Source organism: Andrena cerasifolii, chromosome 4 (assembly GCF_050908995.1).
Source record: "Andrena cerasifolii isolate SP2316 chromosome 4, iyAndCera1_principal, whole genome shotgun sequence".
NCBI classification, from domain to species: Eukaryota; Metazoa; Arthropoda; class Insecta; order Hymenoptera; family Andrenidae; genus Andrena; species Andrena cerasifolii.
This window is the reverse complement of record NC_135121.1, coordinates 20829744-20847156: the sequence shown is the minus strand read 5'-3', so window position 1 is coordinate 20847156 and position 17413 is coordinate 20829744. Positions and strand designations below refer to the sequence as shown.

The 17413-nt window shown below is 33.5% G+C and overlaps 3 protein-coding genes across 4 annotated transcripts; 2 read left to right on the top strand and 1 right to left on the bottom strand.

Moving 5' to 3' along the window:
- The first annotated feature begins 277 nt into the window (after nucleotides 1–277).
- On the top strand, nucleotides 278–12396 carry LOC143368224 (dynein axonemal heavy chain 7). The gene has a single exon (XM_076810731.1). It carries the CDS (start codon nucleotides 668–670, stop codon nucleotides 12275–12277), a length of 11610 nt encoding a protein of 3869 aa, XP_076666846.1. The 5' UTR covers nucleotides 278–667; the 3' UTR covers nucleotides 12278–12396.
- Nucleotides 12397–12517: 121 nt separating this feature from the next.
- On the top strand, nucleotides 12518–15202 carry LOC143368231 (NSFL1 cofactor p47). 2 transcript variants are annotated; one of them, XM_076810743.1, is made up of 5 exons: nucleotides 12518–12637; nucleotides 13092–13524; nucleotides 14111–14399; nucleotides 14475–14678; nucleotides 14769–15202. In XM_076810743.1, the coding sequence occupies exons 2-5, from the start codon at nucleotides 13161–13163 to the stop codon at nucleotides 14896–14898; spliced, it is 987 nt and encodes a 328-aa protein (XP_076666858.1). In that variant the 5' UTR covers nucleotides 12518–12637; nucleotides 13092–13160; the 3' UTR covers nucleotides 14899–15202. The 2 variants fall into 2 exon arrangements, with proteins under 2 accessions (XP_076666858.1, XP_076666857.1); XM_076810742.1 differs by having other exon boundaries at nucleotides 12539–12783.
- LOC143368227 (uncharacterized) lies at nucleotides 15046–17382 on the bottom strand. Its single transcript, XM_076810737.1, has 2 exons — nucleotides 17104–17382; nucleotides 15046–16993 (listed from the first exon to the last, which is right to left on the bottom strand). Exon 2 carries the CDS (start codon nucleotides 16888–16890, stop codon nucleotides 15574–15576), a length of 1317 nt encoding a protein of 438 aa, XP_076666852.1. The 5' UTR covers nucleotides 16891–16993; nucleotides 17104–17382; the 3' UTR covers nucleotides 15046–15573.
- Between the last annotated feature and the right edge of the window lie 31 nt (nucleotides 17383–17413).

The window sequence follows — 17413 nt, the reverse complement described above, 5'->3', positions numbered from 1 at the left end:
TAAAATTAAATATATGTAGAATAAATCTGACAGCGTTTTTAGTATGTATATGTATATTATGTATTTTAGATTTAGATTTAGAGTCGACACCTCATCATTTGGACGGTGTAAATCTGGCGCCGACTTAAACAATATGAGAGTCGTGGATTAAATAAGAGAAAAATTAATTTTTACTTTTTAGTGCATTTTCATTTTTTTTTTAAGTCGGTTTTAATTTTTTTGTTAAATCTTTATAGCTCAATGATTATAATTAAACTTCTATTTGTAAAATTATATTTAAAATTGTATACATATTTAGAAAATAAACACAATTATAAGTATACCAAGCATGAAGTAGAACAATACTGAAGTATTGATAAAACATTGTGTGCCCATGATAAAGGGGAACAGAAGTGAAGATGTGTTTCATCATACCCCACTCGATTAAAGTCCATAGTTTATGTGTTGCAAATATTTACAACAAGTTAGTGTGAGAAAAGTTTGTATCTAATATCTTATTATGCATAAAGCTTTAAAATTTGCATAACTGGTGAAGTAAGATAACAATGCAAAATGGTCTACAATGAATGTGAAATTTGTTTGCTTTTAAGAAATTTATTTAATATTTCTATATATTTATGAGAACTTCTTTTATTAATACTCATTTGTAAAGAACACAGATATAAATATGATAAACAGTTGCGATAGTTCAGGTACTTGGGTACATGATCACAGCTCGACACATAATGAAATGAAAATGTGTTTAAAACATATCCGCTTTAGAGAATTTCCTATTGAATGGGAGAAGAATATTTCAGATTCGTTATCACAAAAATATAGAAAAAAATATTTTTTGCTAATACAATCAATGTTTGAAGAAGCAAAAAATATGTATATTAAAGACATGCATTATTTTACAAGGAAAGTTGTGTTATCTTTGCCGAAAGAAGAGGAAGATTCTCTTTCTACAGTAAATTATACAAATTCTAAAGTTCTACAAGAGAAAAGAACTAACAATTATAATTTATTTCTGAAACATCGTAAATTACTATCAAAAAACTACTTTCTCTCTCTACAACCAATAAGATTCATTATAAATACAGCGCAACTAAAACTTCCAACAGTTATTTGCAACTTCGATCATTATCATCAGTTGGGACTTATGTCATTAGATAATTTTCAAAATGTAGTTGGCAATGATATCAAAAAAGGATCATTGGCTATAACCAATCAGTTTTATACCGAGACATCTAAAGCTGTAGCTGGAATGAAAGTTTTAAAAAATATCAGCGCAAGAAAATTACCACATGTTATGCAGTGCATAACAAATGTTTTCGTACAACAAATATTAAATTTTATGATAAAGTCTATCGATCACATATTGCAAATTATGAGCGATGGATATTACTGCCCACAACTTAAGTTACAACTTATTTTTCAAGACAATCAGCTCCATATTAGCCCTAGCATAAAAGAAGTATACGCGATGTATCACAGCATAATTGATGACATTGGCATTATTGCCCAAGATCTGATACCCTTCGAAGAATGGCTGAATATCAAAACTCGTTTCAAGCACATTAAAGTAAGATTACCAGACTGGTATATCAAAGAATCTCATGACAAATTGCAATCTATATTATGTAATTTGTTTCAACCAATAAACAATCATATGATGGATATCACAGAAGAGTTTTACCCCATCTGTGCGCCCAGTATGAGAAAACGGATATTATCATTGACTTTGGGGAAAGTAAATTTTGATTTGTACCTCAAGCAGATACAGAAGTACAAGATGTACTTACTAAAAGCGAATGGAGTAGTAGGGAATACATATTATTCGGTAGGAAAATTAGAACAGAACAAAGCGAAAGAAAGTTTAAAGAAAGAATCATACGATATCGTAAGTGCTTTTTTAATTAAACTTATTACTTATCACCAAGAATTCAATCTGTCCATTTGTTCAGAATTCGAAGATTTAAAAACGAAAGCATTAAACGTATCGAAAGATGCAAAATCTCTAATTGATTTAACTGAATATATCTCGTATGCGTCGAATGTATTAATAAAAGAATTAGAATGTAAAATTCAAAAATCAATTAACATGCTAACTATGTTACTAGAAATCACAGTTTTGTCCGAGGAACATATTAAACTAAATGAGAGGACCATTAACTGGTTACATGAAACTGAACCTGTATTTAGAGAGAATAATACACTGTGCGAGGTAATGAAAAATGAATTAGAAGATGATATGCAGAGAAGAATGAATAACTTAAATTCTGACGTAGGGAATATTATTCCTCAACTCGATGTTTTGGATCGCATGAACGATATTAACAGAATCACAGAATATGTAGAATATTATAGGGATCTTCTTAAACAAGTAAATAATATCAGCAGCGAGATGCAACGAATTAATGAAGAAGAACAATTATTCAAATTTCCCGAAACTGAATTTCCTAAAGTGATTGAATTACGAGAAATAATTATACCATTTTATGATCTTCTTTACATTATTTATCAATGGCAAAAAGACAATGCTATCTGGTTGGACGGTCCATTTGAATGGCTAGATGCCGATGTTATAGAAAGGAAAACATTGAATTATTATGAGAAAATTACAGAAACTGGCAAAGTATTTAAGACAAAAATTAAGATGGATCTAACTGTGAACAAATGTTTCAAATTTTCGGGAATTGCGGATGATCCAGATCCAATGCAACAACCTGCCCCATTGAAACTATGTTGGCAAGCCGTTAATAGTATAAATGATTTTATAAAATATTTGCCATTAGTGACATGTATGTGTAATCCAGCTCTTGAAAAACGCCATTGGAAGGAAATGTCTCTAATATGCAATTTTGATCTCACGCCTAACGCTGGGACTAGTTTAAGAAAAATTATTTCCTGCGATTTAATGGGGGATATTGAGAAATATGAAGCCATCAGTATAAGCGCTAATAGGGAGTTAAGGTTGCAACAGAAACTCTCTAAAATGATCGATGAATGGGATAAAGTTTCTTTAGATATAAGTTTTGATGATAAATGTAGTATGAATGTATTTTCCAATTTAAGCGATATAGAAGTACTCCTCGAAGATCATTTTACAATAATCGAAGAAATGAAGACTTCAAGTTTTGTCAAGCCAATAGTTTCAAAGATAACAGATTTCTTTACGTCTCTTGTTACAATTAAAAAAATTATTAATCAATGGAATTACATTCAGGTGTTGATTCTTTCATTAGATTCCACTTTTTCTTACGCTTACATAGAAATATATTTGCCCGAAGACTCAACTTTGTACGCAAAAGTAAAAGAAGTTTTAGCAAACATTCAGACTAAACTATGCGAAGCACCTACTTTCATAAAAATTAATAATTCATTGATTTTAGAATCTTTATACGATATTAGCAAAAAACTTGAGAAAATAAATCATGGAGTGAAAAATTACATTGAAGCTAAGAGATTATGTTTTCCTAGATTCTTTTTTCTTTCCGATAAAGAAATTCAGAATATATTATTTGAATCGAATAATTTGGAGAAACTGCATGTACTACTGAACAAATGTTTTGAGGGTATAGAAAAAGTGAGGATTAATGAAGACAAGTGTATCCGTTCCGTTATTGGTAACTATGGAGAAGAATTACATTTAGAAAATTATATTAACGTTCTTTCTAATCACGAAGAAAAGTGGTTGATAAGCTTAGAAAGTGAAATAAATACTGTAATAACAAAAAATATTTTCCAGTGTTGGTACGCATTTAGTGACGCATTTATGTACAATAAGATTGCAAATTTTCCAAGTATGGTAATTATTTGTATATTTCAACTTTACTGGTCTTCTGCGGTACACAATTGCTTTGTACCATTTAACTCGGAAGCATTAAAATCGTTGTACATGGAATATGTCAATCGCTCGACTTGTTTGATTAATGAGATGAAAGGTTATTCAACAAAAAGGCACAGAGATGTGTTGATGTCGTTAATTATCATAGTAGCTAATCAAAGAGATGTTATCAAACTCCTATTGGATAAAAATCTCACTCGAACTACAGATTTCGAGTGGGTTGCACAATTAAGATATTATTTAGAAGAAGATTATGTAAAAGTATCAATGTTTGATGCAACTATAAAGTATGGATGCGAATATAATTATTATAAGCAGCATATAATTAATACTACTCTAACGGATAGATGTTTTCACACTCTAATGCAAGCATATAAATATCATTTATATGGGGCTGTTAGAGGACAATCTGTTACCGGAAAGACAGAGACTTTTAAAAGTCTAGCAAAGGCTATTGCAGTACAGTTTCGTATCTTTAACTGTGTTGATATAGCATCGTACACTTTTCTATGTCAGATATTTAGGGGACTCGTTTCTTGCGGAGCATGGCTCTGTTTAAAAAATTTCGATAGATTAAAGGTTGAACTTGTATCCACGATTACTCAAAGCCTTATTTGTATTTCTCAAGCAGTGGCAACAAATCAAGAAATAATAACACTCGAAGGTTCAACATTTCGTCTAAATCCAATGGGAAATATATGCATCATTATAAATCTCGGGTTATTTAAACACTGTGATTTACCTGATAATTTAAAAATATTGTTTAGGACAGTATCTATGATGTCGCCAGATATGAATAGAATTGTAGAAATTGAACTTTTTGCCGCTGGTCTATCTGATTCCAAGCTTTTAGCTTCGAAATTAAATACACTTTACAAGATACTATCTGAACAGTTGTGGTGTAAATCATGTAACATTTTTAATATATGTCACGCAAAAGCAATCGTTAGAACTATATCTTATTTAAAGAGGAGTTTCCCAGATGAAAATGAATCAATGTTACTTTTACATTCATTAATCAACATCAATCTTCCTAAACTTTGTAACACAGATATACTTATTTTCAAAAATATAGTGCACAATATGTTTCCTGGTACTACTTTGTTACCTCCAAATTATACAATATTTTCACAAACCGTTGACAAAGTATGTGAATCCAGATCGTTGCATGTTCACGATGCGTTTAAGCTTAAAATCATACAAGTATTTGAATTAATGTATGTCCATCAAGCTTTAATCCTCTTTGGTGATCCACTTGTGGGAAAAACAGAAATACTCTATGTCCTTGTAGATGCTTTAGCAGCCTTACATAAGCAAGGCGTTGAATTTGGTGTTACTGTAAAACTGGAGACTGTAGTACCAGGAGCAGCTAATGCTAATCAACTTTTTGGTCGTTTTGCCGATGAATCAAGAATTTGGAAGGATGGTATATGTTCCAAAGTATTTCGTTCATTCTTAGAGAATGATTCTTTCAACAGAAAATGGGTAGCATTTGATGGACCTTTGAATGACGTATGGATTGAAAGTTTATACACAGTTCTTGATACGAATAAAGCACTACATTTAGCATCGGGTGAGAAAATTACCGTGATGGATTCGGTGTCTATTATTTTTGAAACAATGAACATGGTAGAAGCTTCCCCTGCTATTCTATCAAGATGTGGCATGATTTACATTGAATCAAATTCCATTGATTGGAGGCCATATGTTAAAACACACATTTCTAAATCCGATATCTATAATGGATACGAAGAAGTGGTGTATTTGTTACTGAATTGGGTGATAGAGCCTTCCCTAGAGTTCATACGAAAGCATTGCACTTTAACTTTAGCTGTCGGACAATTACATTGCGTAATATCAACAGTGCAGTTGCTGGAAATATATTTAAAGGATACTCAAGCAGAGAATTCTAATGAGACGAGAAAAACAAACAATTTCATGATATGGATACAAGCTGCACTTATATCGTCTATTATATGGGGATTAGGAGCAAGTCTGGACACGGATTCTCATGTTAAATTTAATTCTTTTTGCACATCACTGTGGAGTGGTACAAATAAAGAGCATCGAAAACCAGAAATAGTACAGAATTTTGAAGTTACGCTACCTAACGAAGGTCTAATACAAGATAACTTTTACATCTTTAAAGGTACTGGGAATTGGAAGTATTGGGGTGATTTGTTGAAAAGCGAGAAAGTGCTAGAAATGCCTGATTACAATGAAATTTTTGTACCAACAATTAATACCGTGAAATATAACCATATGCTTTTAAAACACGTTAAATACAAAAAGCCTTTCCTTCTCTGTGGAGACGTGTCTATTGGAAAAACTTATTTAATGAAAAATTTCCTGAGAAATACATTACTGGAAGAAAAGTATTTAATCAACTTATTTAGTTTCACTTTCTTAGCTACTGTTACGAAGACGCAGGAGTTATTGCTTTCGAAATTGAATAAACTAAGAAGGCGACATTATGGTCCACCAAACAGCCGGTTTGGCATTTGTTTTATAGATGATCTTAATATAGAAACGAATGAGTACAAATCAGAAGTAAATGGAATTTTAGAACTTCTTCGACAATATCATAGTCACGGCTACCTCTATGATATTACTGAACCCGAACAAATTTTTATTCACGACATTATGTTCTCGCTTGCAATTATAGTAAATGCTAAAACTAAGATGTGTCCTAGATTTTTAAGATATTTTAGTATATATACCATGGACACCCCCCAGGTCGATACATTGTTCAGAATATTTTCAAATGTACTTTTGTCCAATTTAAAAAGGAATTCCTTTGCCGCAGATGTTTTAAATAGTGTAACTAGTATAACTAATGCCACCATTGATATTTACAGTTCTCTAATTAAAACACTGCGACCGATACCTGCCAAATTTCAGTACCAATTCAGTATAAGAGATATAAGCAAAGTGATCAATGGGTGTAGCCTTCTTGAGAAAGAATCGCTAGAAACTAAAGTTACTTTTATTCGCCTTTGGGCACATGAAGTGTGGCGCGTTTTTGGTGATCGGATATTAGATAATGATGACAAAGACTGGCTTTTTTCTGAAATTAGAGAGATTACCAAATATCGCTTTAAAGATTCATTTGAAACTGCTTTTGATTACTTACCAAAGTTTGATAAGAATCAAATAACAAGGAGTAGCTTTAATGACTTAATGTTCAGCAACTTCATGGATTCGAATAAAGATGGGAATAAAAGATACGAAGAAATAAATTCTATGGAGAAATTAAAGAGTAAAATTTGTTTGTATTTAAAGAAGTACAAGAATGATTTTAAGAAACAAATCGATATAGTTGTATCACAGTATGTACTGGAATGTTTGATTAAAGTTTCAAGGATTTTAGCCACACCAGGAGGTAATTTATTGATGGTTTCTAGCATAGGGTCTGGTAGAAAATCTATAACAAGCCTTGCCGCTTATATACAGCAGCAAGAGTTATTCGAACCATCTGTATATTCTTACTATGACTTGAATATATGGAGAAACGATTTAAAAACAATTCTACGAAAGTGTGGCGGATTAGGAAAAAGCCATATACTCTTTGCTAAGGATAAACAAATGACAGATAATTTCCTTCGTGATATTAGTAGCTTATTAGCCAGTGGTGAAGTACCCGATTTATTTTCTATTAACGAGAGGCATGATATCATTCAAATGGTACGCCTGCATGCCCAAGGTGGCAATAGAAATGTAGAAATAAGTACGCGTTCCGTAATGAACTACTTTTTGGAACAATGCAAGAATAAGCTGCATATCGTTATATGTTTTAATGCGACAAATAAAGCGCTTAGATCGTATTTACATACGTACCCAGAATTAGTAAAGTACTGTACAATAAATTGGTACGAAACCTGGCCAACAGATGCACTTACACAAATAGGCTCAAAGTACATTGAAGATATTAATGTTGATGAAAATATAAAAATAGATATAATAAAAGCTTGTATAAAATTATATAACAATGCGCAAGAGATAAGTGGTGAATATTATAAGGAGACTAGCAGAACAATTTATATCACGTTATCTGTATTTCTGCACATGTTAGGATTATATACTTATCTTTTACCAAAACAACAAAAAGACGTCATTGCGAGAAGAAATAGGTATTTAGCAGGTTTGGGGAAGCTAAAATTAGCAGCGCAACAAGTTGAGAAGATGAAGGCCACGTTAACAATGCTGAAACCGCAATTAGAATTGTCCGCCCAACAAACTATGATTACTATGAAGGAAGTGGAGAATGAAAATATCACCGTAGAACGAGCAACTGTTCTGGTACAAAAAGAAGAAGAGATAGCCAATAAGAAAGCAGAAATTGCTGGAAGATTAAAGATGGAATGCGAAGCTGATCTCGCTGTAGCAATTCCAATTCTAGAAGATGCTGTTAGCGCGTTAAATACATTAAAGCCTACAGACATCACTCTTGTGAAAGCTATGAAAAATCCTCCTGATACTGTTAAGTTGGTAATGGCCGCAGTTTGTGTTATGCTGGATGTACTTCCAGATAGATCCATTGATCCAGTCACTGGTAAAAAATATACAGACTACTGGAGCCCGAGCAAACGCATTTTAGGTGACATGAACTTCCTACAGAATTTAAAAGACTACGATAAAGATAACATCCCACCCAATATCATGCAAATTATCAAAAACACATACATAACGGACAACAACTTTAAACCTCATATCGTTGCCAAAGCATCAAGCGCCGCTGAAGGACTTTGCAAGTGGGTACGTGCGATGGTATCTTATGACGAAGTTGCAAAGGCAGTTGCACCCAAAAAAGGAAAATTATTAATCGCGCAAAGAGAGTGCAACGAAGCCGAAGCTTTCTTAAGCGAGAAACGCAGAACCCTCTCTGCATTAAACGCGAAACTTGCGGCGCTGAATAGCAGTCTTCAAGAGACATTAGAACAGAAACTGAAACTGGAAAAAGAAGTAGATAACTGTAGTAACAAACTCAATAAAGCAGAGAATTTAATTGCAAGTTTAGGGAGTGAAAAAAACCGCTGGATGCAATGTGCTGAAAATCTTGAAAAAAATTATAACAATCTTGTGGGGGATATGATAATATCATGCGGTATAATAAGCTGCACAGCATCATATAATGCTACGTTTCGTCATAAACTTTTAGATAATTGGAAACGATACATGAAAGACTTAAAACTATCGTTTACTACAGACTACGATATAAAAGACGTACTTGGAGAAGAAAATGAAATAAATCATTGGTACTCTTGTGGATTACCTAGAAATGAATTCTCAGTTGAAAATGTTATTATTATGAATAATTCTCAACTGTGGTGCTTATTTATTGATTCACATAATCAGGCGAATCAATGGATTAAAACAATTGAAAAAAAGAATGATCTTAAAGTTATCAGGCTCACTGATTCTGATTATATATCAACGATTGAATGTAATATTGAAAATGGTAATCCAGTATTAATCGAAAACGTGGGCGAAGAAATAGAAATATTATTGGATCCTTTTCTTTGGAAAAGAATTTATAACGATGAAGGAATTTCGTATTTGGATACTGATTACAATGTTATAAAATATTCATCTGATTTTCGACTATATATTACAACAAGATTATCTAATCCTCAATATCCATGCGCAACATTTAATAAAGTCACGGTAATTGACTTTTCTATTCCAAACGAAGCCCTTCAAGATAGACTTCTCGATCTTGTCGTCTCCAAGGAGAAACCAGAACTTCAAGAAAAATTCAACATTCTGCTTATAGAAGATACTAATAATAAGAAAATATTAAAACAACAAGAAGATAACATTTTACGTACCCTATCTTCGACAAATATAAACATCCTAGAAGATGAGAGCGCAATGCAAATTTTAGATTCTTCAAAAAATCTTTCTTTAAACGTGACTAAGAAACAAGAAATAGCAAAAATATTGTCCCTGGAAATCAGTAAATTTCGAGATGCTTATAAACAATTTGTTAAATATTGCGTAGATTTATTCAATACGCTTGATGCTCTGTCATACTTGAATCATATGTATTGTTTCTCTTTTGCATGGTTCATACAACTGTACATTAGATCAATCGAAACTTCAAATAGGAGTACCATCCTCGAAAGACGATTAGGATTTCTGAAGTCATCGTTTACTCAAAGCCTTCATGTGAGCATTTGTAGATCCTTATCAGAAGGGCACAAAATATTATACTCTTTCTTATTGTGTTCTAAGATCTTGCTAGATGATCGACAAACAACAGAAGAAGAAATTAAATATTTTATATCTCCGAACTTGAATCACATTAATTCTACTCTTAATAATGTGCTCGATTGGCTACCATCTGATATTTGGGGAAATATATGTAGCCTTAGTAAAGCATTGCCTGCTTTCCATGATCTTGCAGATAATTTTAGCTGCAACGATCAAGCTTGGAAACAATATTATAATTCAGAGCACCTTCAAAACGATTTATTACCAGTATCTTGGATCGATAAATTATCTGTATTCCAGAAACTTATTCTTACAAAAACTCTGCGGCCTGATAAAATTATAGTAGAAATTATGCGAATGATAGAAGATATTTTGGAAAATATGCACAGTTTCTCCCCGCAACTTAAAGTATCTCAATCATATACAGAATCTAGTTGTTTAACACCCCTTCTATTTATTTTACCAAGTTGTTCGTCAGTTTTATCTCTCATTTCTACATATGCAAAGATAAAAGGTCACTCGTCAAAGTTCATTTCTCTATCTATGGGGAAAGGTCAAGAAGCAAAAGCTGAGCTTCTCGTACAAGAGGCTCAAAGAAACGGAAACTGGGTGCTTTTGCAGAATTGCCACCTAGTAACTCATTGGATGATTCAGCTCGAGAGAATCTGTGAAGACTGCAATCTGTCCAATGTGTCTTTAAATTTTCGATTGTGGTTATCCAGTTATCCTACTAAAGAGTTTCCGGTTAGTATTTTGCAAAACAGTATAAAAATCACACACGATTATCCTTTAAATATCAAGGAAACCTTGTTGAACATCTATCACTCCGAACCTATAGCGAACAAAGAGTTTTTTGAAGGCTGTGCTGGGAAAGACAAAGTCTTTACAAAACTTCTCTTTGGCCTGTGTCTTTTCCATATAGTTATAAGAGAAAGAAAAAGCTTTGGACCGCAAGGATGGAACGTACCATATGATTTCGATCATTCTGATCTCTGCATATCCATCAAACAAATGCAGAATTTGATAAACAGTACAGATCATGTACCCCTTGATACTCTTTTGTACTTCATTGGAGAATGCAATTATGGAGGGCAAATTGTAGATTACTTTGATAATAGACATTTAAAACATACCTTAAGCGATTATTGTAATTTCAACCTAATTAAAGATCACCAATATACATTTCCAAATGGTATAGAAGAATTGATACCTCAAAGATACGAATATTCTCATGTGATTAAGCACATTGAAGGAATGCCTCTAGATCTATCATCCCAAGTTTACGGATGTAACAAGAATGGTGTCATTACTCGAAACACCATTATAGCCAAAGAATTCTTATCATCCCTCTCTTGCGCGAGTTCTACTAGTTTTGTGCCCAATATTCAATCATCTCACGATCAAGTATTAAGCTTAATTGATGATATTAATAACAAATTATGTAGCGTAACTGAGATCGACGAGTTACAAGAGAAGTATACCCCCTCACTTCAGAAACCGTTAGAAAGAGTTCTTCTATGCGAAACAAAAATATTGAAGCACATTATAAAGGTCATAATGGAAACTTTAAACAACTTGAAACTAGCATTCAATGGCTATCTTCCACTCAGTGACTCCTTAAATGAGCTAACAGAAGAAATGTACAAGACTAAAATCCCACAGATTTGGAGAAGCATACAAGACGATATTACACCTGGAACTTTAGCATGTTATGTAGATAATTTAGTAAAGCGTATAAATTTTATTAAAACGTGGATGATACAGGGACATCCCAAAACTATTTCGCTCGATGCGTTATATTTTGGAAAAATGTTCTTTTCCGCAATTTTGCTAACATTTTCCAAAAGATACAATGTAGCTATCGAAGACATTATATTCGACTTTGAAGTTATAAAAGCCGAAGAAGAAATCGATGCTCAGAATGTTGATGAATATTACATTCATGGGTTACACCTAGTTGGTGCTCGATGGGATGTCGAAAGAAATATGTTAGCGGAAAGTCTCGCCAACATATTCTGGCAGAACATACCACCTATACGTCTTAAATACTTATACAACAGAAAGGATATCGCAGAAGATTTTGAATGCCCTGTTTATGGAACCGCCGTGCGACATACCAATAAAATTTATGGATTTCCATCAAAGAATTATATCATTAGCGTACCTTTGAAAACGGACATGCATCCGTCTCACTGGATAAAATGTGGCACAGCCTTATACAGTCACATTTCATAATTTGAAACATGTTGAAAAACATCATAATATTTAAAGAAAGAGCGTTTCTAATATTACAAAATACCGTAAACGAAGTAAACTAAGTTATATAATATGTATTAAAAATTATAAGTACTGTATACAATTGCACGGAATAGTTAAAAAGTTGAAGAGTTTGTATCGGTGTGAGCTGCACGTTTCAAATATTTCGCGGACGTGTTCGCTTGTGTTCGCTATATATATATATATATCCGGTTCAGTTCCACATAAATGGAAGGGATGACTGGGGATGACAGTTAAATTGAAGAAATTGACGTACCGTTGAGTCGCAGGACAAAGAAAATTATCTGCAGAAGGAATTTTCAAAGCTATTAGAATCAGGTACAATTAATAATATATTGCGAGTGACTTAACATTTCTTCTCAATGGCGAGCCACGAAGAGTTGGTTTCGCAATTCACAGATGTAACTGACGTTGAACCTGAACGAGCACGATTTTACCTTGAGTCATCTGCTTGGCAGCTTGAGGTGAGACAGCATATTTATTTAAATTTTCGTAGAGCTTAGTATAAAAGGTTCTATTTTACGAATCATCACTTTTACAGCGACACTTTCCCATTGGTACATACAATTTCGAATATCGGTTTTATAACCTTAAATGCCACAAATTTTAACAATCTCACGATACACACTCGCGCGTCTTGGAAACGTTTCGAAGTCGATTACGGTTTTCATTATTCTACTAAAGACTTCATTGAAACGAATGACATTTCCATTAAACGCAATAATCGTGCGTGCACTTCTTTTTACGTTTAATTTACTTTACATGTTTTCAGGTTGCTCTTGCTAGTTTTTATGAAAACGATGATCCCACTGCAGTAATTAGCGAGGCGGTTGAAGATGCAATGTTGGATGAGGTTTACAGAGATATCGCGGAAAGAACAGAGGAAATCGATAAACTTGAAATGGAAGGAAAAACATCGAAAGGGAAACCGAAATCAAAATCTGCATTTGCAACACTTACCGATCTCAAGAATAAGGAGTGTAGCCCTGAGGAAGAAGAAGGGCAAGCATTTTATGCCGGTGGTTCTGAACGTAGCGGGCAACAAGTTTTAGGACCAGGAAAGAAGAAGGACATTGTCAGTGATATGTTTAAATCATGCCAGGCACAATCAGTCGATGTAAAACCAAAGCCAAGCAGCCAGCAAAGACCAAATACCTTTAGCGGCACTGGGTACAAACTAGGTCAAACGAATTCTGATACCGAAGGTATACTACAAACACTGTTAACTCTTAACAGTACTCTGTACACGGGGGTTTGTTTTGGCTGAAAAACTGTTTTACCGTGATGCATTGTACCCAGCACCCCTATGTATTTTTCAGTTTGCAAGTGTCTCTGATTGAATTAAAACGAAAGTATGATGCCGCGTTTCCTGCCGGCCAGCACGCCCGTGTACTCACAAGTTTCCCAGGTGTCCACCTCCAATTGCTTTAGTTTTTGGATATGTTTTAGAGGACAGAAAAATAAGAAACAGGTGTCTTTATTTGTGGGCCTGTTTGTGCATGTTTAGGGGGTGAAACCACCCCCCAAAGGTTGTTTCTAAAACATATTTTAGATTTCATTCAATCAGAGACACTTCCAAACTGAATTTAAACCTGATAAGTACGTAGCATTATGCAAAAATGTCTGCTGGAAGAATACATAGGGATGCTGGGTAGAATAGATCACGGTAAAATGTTTTCTTCAGCCAAAAACTGACCTCCGTGTACTGAGTACACGCGCGCGCCCGCCGGCGGGTTAATATACTTTTTAGTAGAACGTGGTATGTTACGGTAAATATTTAATGTCCCGCAGTTGTTAACGCTTCGTCCTCTGACCATCAGCAACCTAGTTCTGGACTTATTACCTTGAAGTTGTGGAAGGAGGGATTTACAATAAATGATTCCGAGGTCCGACTCTACACTGATCCAGAAAATAGAGAATTTCTTGATACCATTAAGCGAGGTGAAATACCGGCAGAGATACGTCAAGAAATTCAAAGCACCGAAGCATGGCTAGACATGGAGGACCATCGTCACGAAACTTATGTTCCTTCGAAAGTGAAAGTGAAAGCTTTCACTGGAAAAGGACACATGTTAGGAAGGTATGTGATATACCTCTCACGAAAACTACTTTTTAAATTTGTTTTACGTATATCTTTATTGATATTTGCATACAGCCCCTCCCCAGCAACTGTTGGTATGACAATACCAACAGATCTTGCAGATCAAACGGCAAATGAGTTGCAGGCCAAGAAACAGTTAAGCTTGGACGAATCGAAACCTGTCACAACAATACAAATTCGTCTTGCCGACGGTACTAGTGTAAAAGTTCAATTTAATTTAACGCATACAGTCAACGACCTGAGGCAATATATAATAGCGTATCCTTTTCAAACAATGTTACTAACATTGAAACGTTGTTACATTTATTTCTCTTGACGTATACATATGATTTCTTAATTCTATCTTAGTATGAGACCTCAATATGCTATGAGAGAATTCAGTTTACTAACAATGTATCCTACCAAGGAGCTAATGGAAGATAAAACTATCGAAGAGGCTGGGTTACAAAATACAGCGATAATTCAACGACTGAAATAAATGTTTTTTTTCTCTAGATTCTTAGTTATGAAAGTTTAAGTAATGTATCTATTAGATGATTCTTAAATATATATCGAGATACTTGAAAGCAATATTTCAATATAGTTTTAGTGACTAAATGAAACTCAGCTTTATTATGATCAGCTCTTATTTTGAATTTAATTTTTGATTTGCGACATTGATTTTTCTAAGATAATGAGGAAGCAAACTCAACTGAAATTCGATGATATTAAACTTTTAATTAATACCCTATAATAAAATTACGAAACTTTTGTACAATGTAGAATAAAATTGATGAATTCGATTCTTTGGTTTTCACGTGTATGTAATCACCATTTGTAGCAAGATCAGACTGACGTTAAGTTCTATTTTAGAAACGAAGACAAATATGCTACGATTACTTTGCAATAAATATTTTCAAATAGAAAAACAGTAGTATATGACAGGTGTTTCGTATTAAAGATAATATTAGGCATCAAGGAAGACGTATATTTAGATACAAATTATGACATTGTAAGTATAAAAGTATACTGCATTACGACAGTTTTTTCACATTCTTTGAAAATGTCATACATTCTCATATTTTTGTGACACTTAGAAATAGATCAGACTTTTAGACTAAAATTATATTACAATTATGTTGAACCCACGTATTAATTTTAAGGTAATCGCTTACTATCGTTTCTTCACTAAAGTCTTGTTTTCTATTATAAATTTTTTAAACATTCGTGAATTCTTTATATCTTCCGTGAACCTCAAGATCGAGGTGTCTTGAGTGCCTGTTTCCGGGTTTGGTTTCTCAAAACAATATTTATACCGATTTACTGTAACCAAATCTTTCCCAATGTTTCGAGTATAAATGTTATCTTTCTTTAATGGTTTGTGACCATTGTACACATAAATAGGACGATTGTCAATAATACTGGGATCAAATTGTGTCTTCTTAAATATCGTAAACGGTAAGTTTTTAACAAGTGCACTGTCTGTTTGCTGTGTGCAAAAGGTCAATGTTTTTAACTTGTAACGATCAGCTTTCAGTTTAGATCGTTTAAAGTCTCCCATTAAATCAACGAGAGAATGATGATATCTTAAAACTACATACTCTTCCCATGATAAAGCAACAATGTATCTGACTTTATTATACGTACGATACAAGCAGTCTGCCTGTATAAGATCCTTCACTATGTCTGGATGGGTTCCAAGAAATGGAAAGTTCCACGGAACTGTTGTATACGTGAACTTCCAATATGGATGTGGAGTTCTGGACAATTCCTTTAGGGTACTACTAAATTCATTTGGAATACCAAAATCGTACACTACAAAATTGTCCATGCCAATTATATCATGGAAATTTATAAAAGCAACCATCTCCGATACATGCATTGGCTTTATTAGCGGTGGTGTCACGCATACCGCGACATTAGTTTGATTGGAATTATGCAATGCACTTCTAACCGACAATATAGGTGTATCATTGAGATTTGTATTAGATTTCGCCAGAAATGTTATTCCTACTGGCACTTTATCTTTGGTGTATGTACAGTAGAAACGATATCCGCTATAATTTGATCTTTTATCTGCATGCGTAACATTCGTATTACTATCAATCGAGACATATCTAAAGGTTCCTAAAGTTGGTTTAATTTCATTTTCAAAGAATATCACACACTGCATATCCTTAATGCTATTTCGTGAACCGAAACCTATTACTTGTACTTCTTTTTCGTATACATTATACGCAGAGTACACATACAAGTCGTTATCTAATCTTTGCCACGAGGAGAAAGGCTCCTCGAATTTTCCATTAAATTTGGTGAATACTGGTACATTATTTGTACAGTTTGATTCAATATTCTTTTGGTTTGGCTTACCAAAGTAATTGAAAACTTCTAATACGTATCTTAACTTATTGTACTCGTGTCTGTAAACTAGTAAAGACACGAGGCTCACTATAGCAGTTACTGCGAGCGCGGCTTGATAATATTTTCGCATGCTTTAAAGTTTACTGCAATCAACTGTAGGTGATACTAATTCTTCGTGTATCGATTCATGTCTTAAAGTACTTTTAATATTACAATAATGGAAGAATAAAATTCTGAAACAAAAGCATTGAAGAAATTAAATACTACATTTACATAAACGGGTAGTTGAAGTAGTGATTTAACATATAGGAATAACTTTATAGAGTCGCTTAATTACACGTACCTGAGAAATAACACATTCAATGATTGTTATGCCTTTCAGATGTGTATTGTAATATTTGTAATATAGCACTGTTAAATTTCACCACTCCTAATTTCAGGTAATCTTTGACATTATATAAACCGCTATCTATTTTGTTGATTAAGACATTACTTATTATGTTACGTCGGAATTGTAAAAACAACTTAAACAATTGCTGATTAGACGTTAAAAGCCTTTATTGAAAATTAACGTTATCGTTTGATAACCTAACAGAAAAAGTTAGGTTAACGTATCTTCGCGCCAATTTATGAAGTTAAGATATGATTCGTAT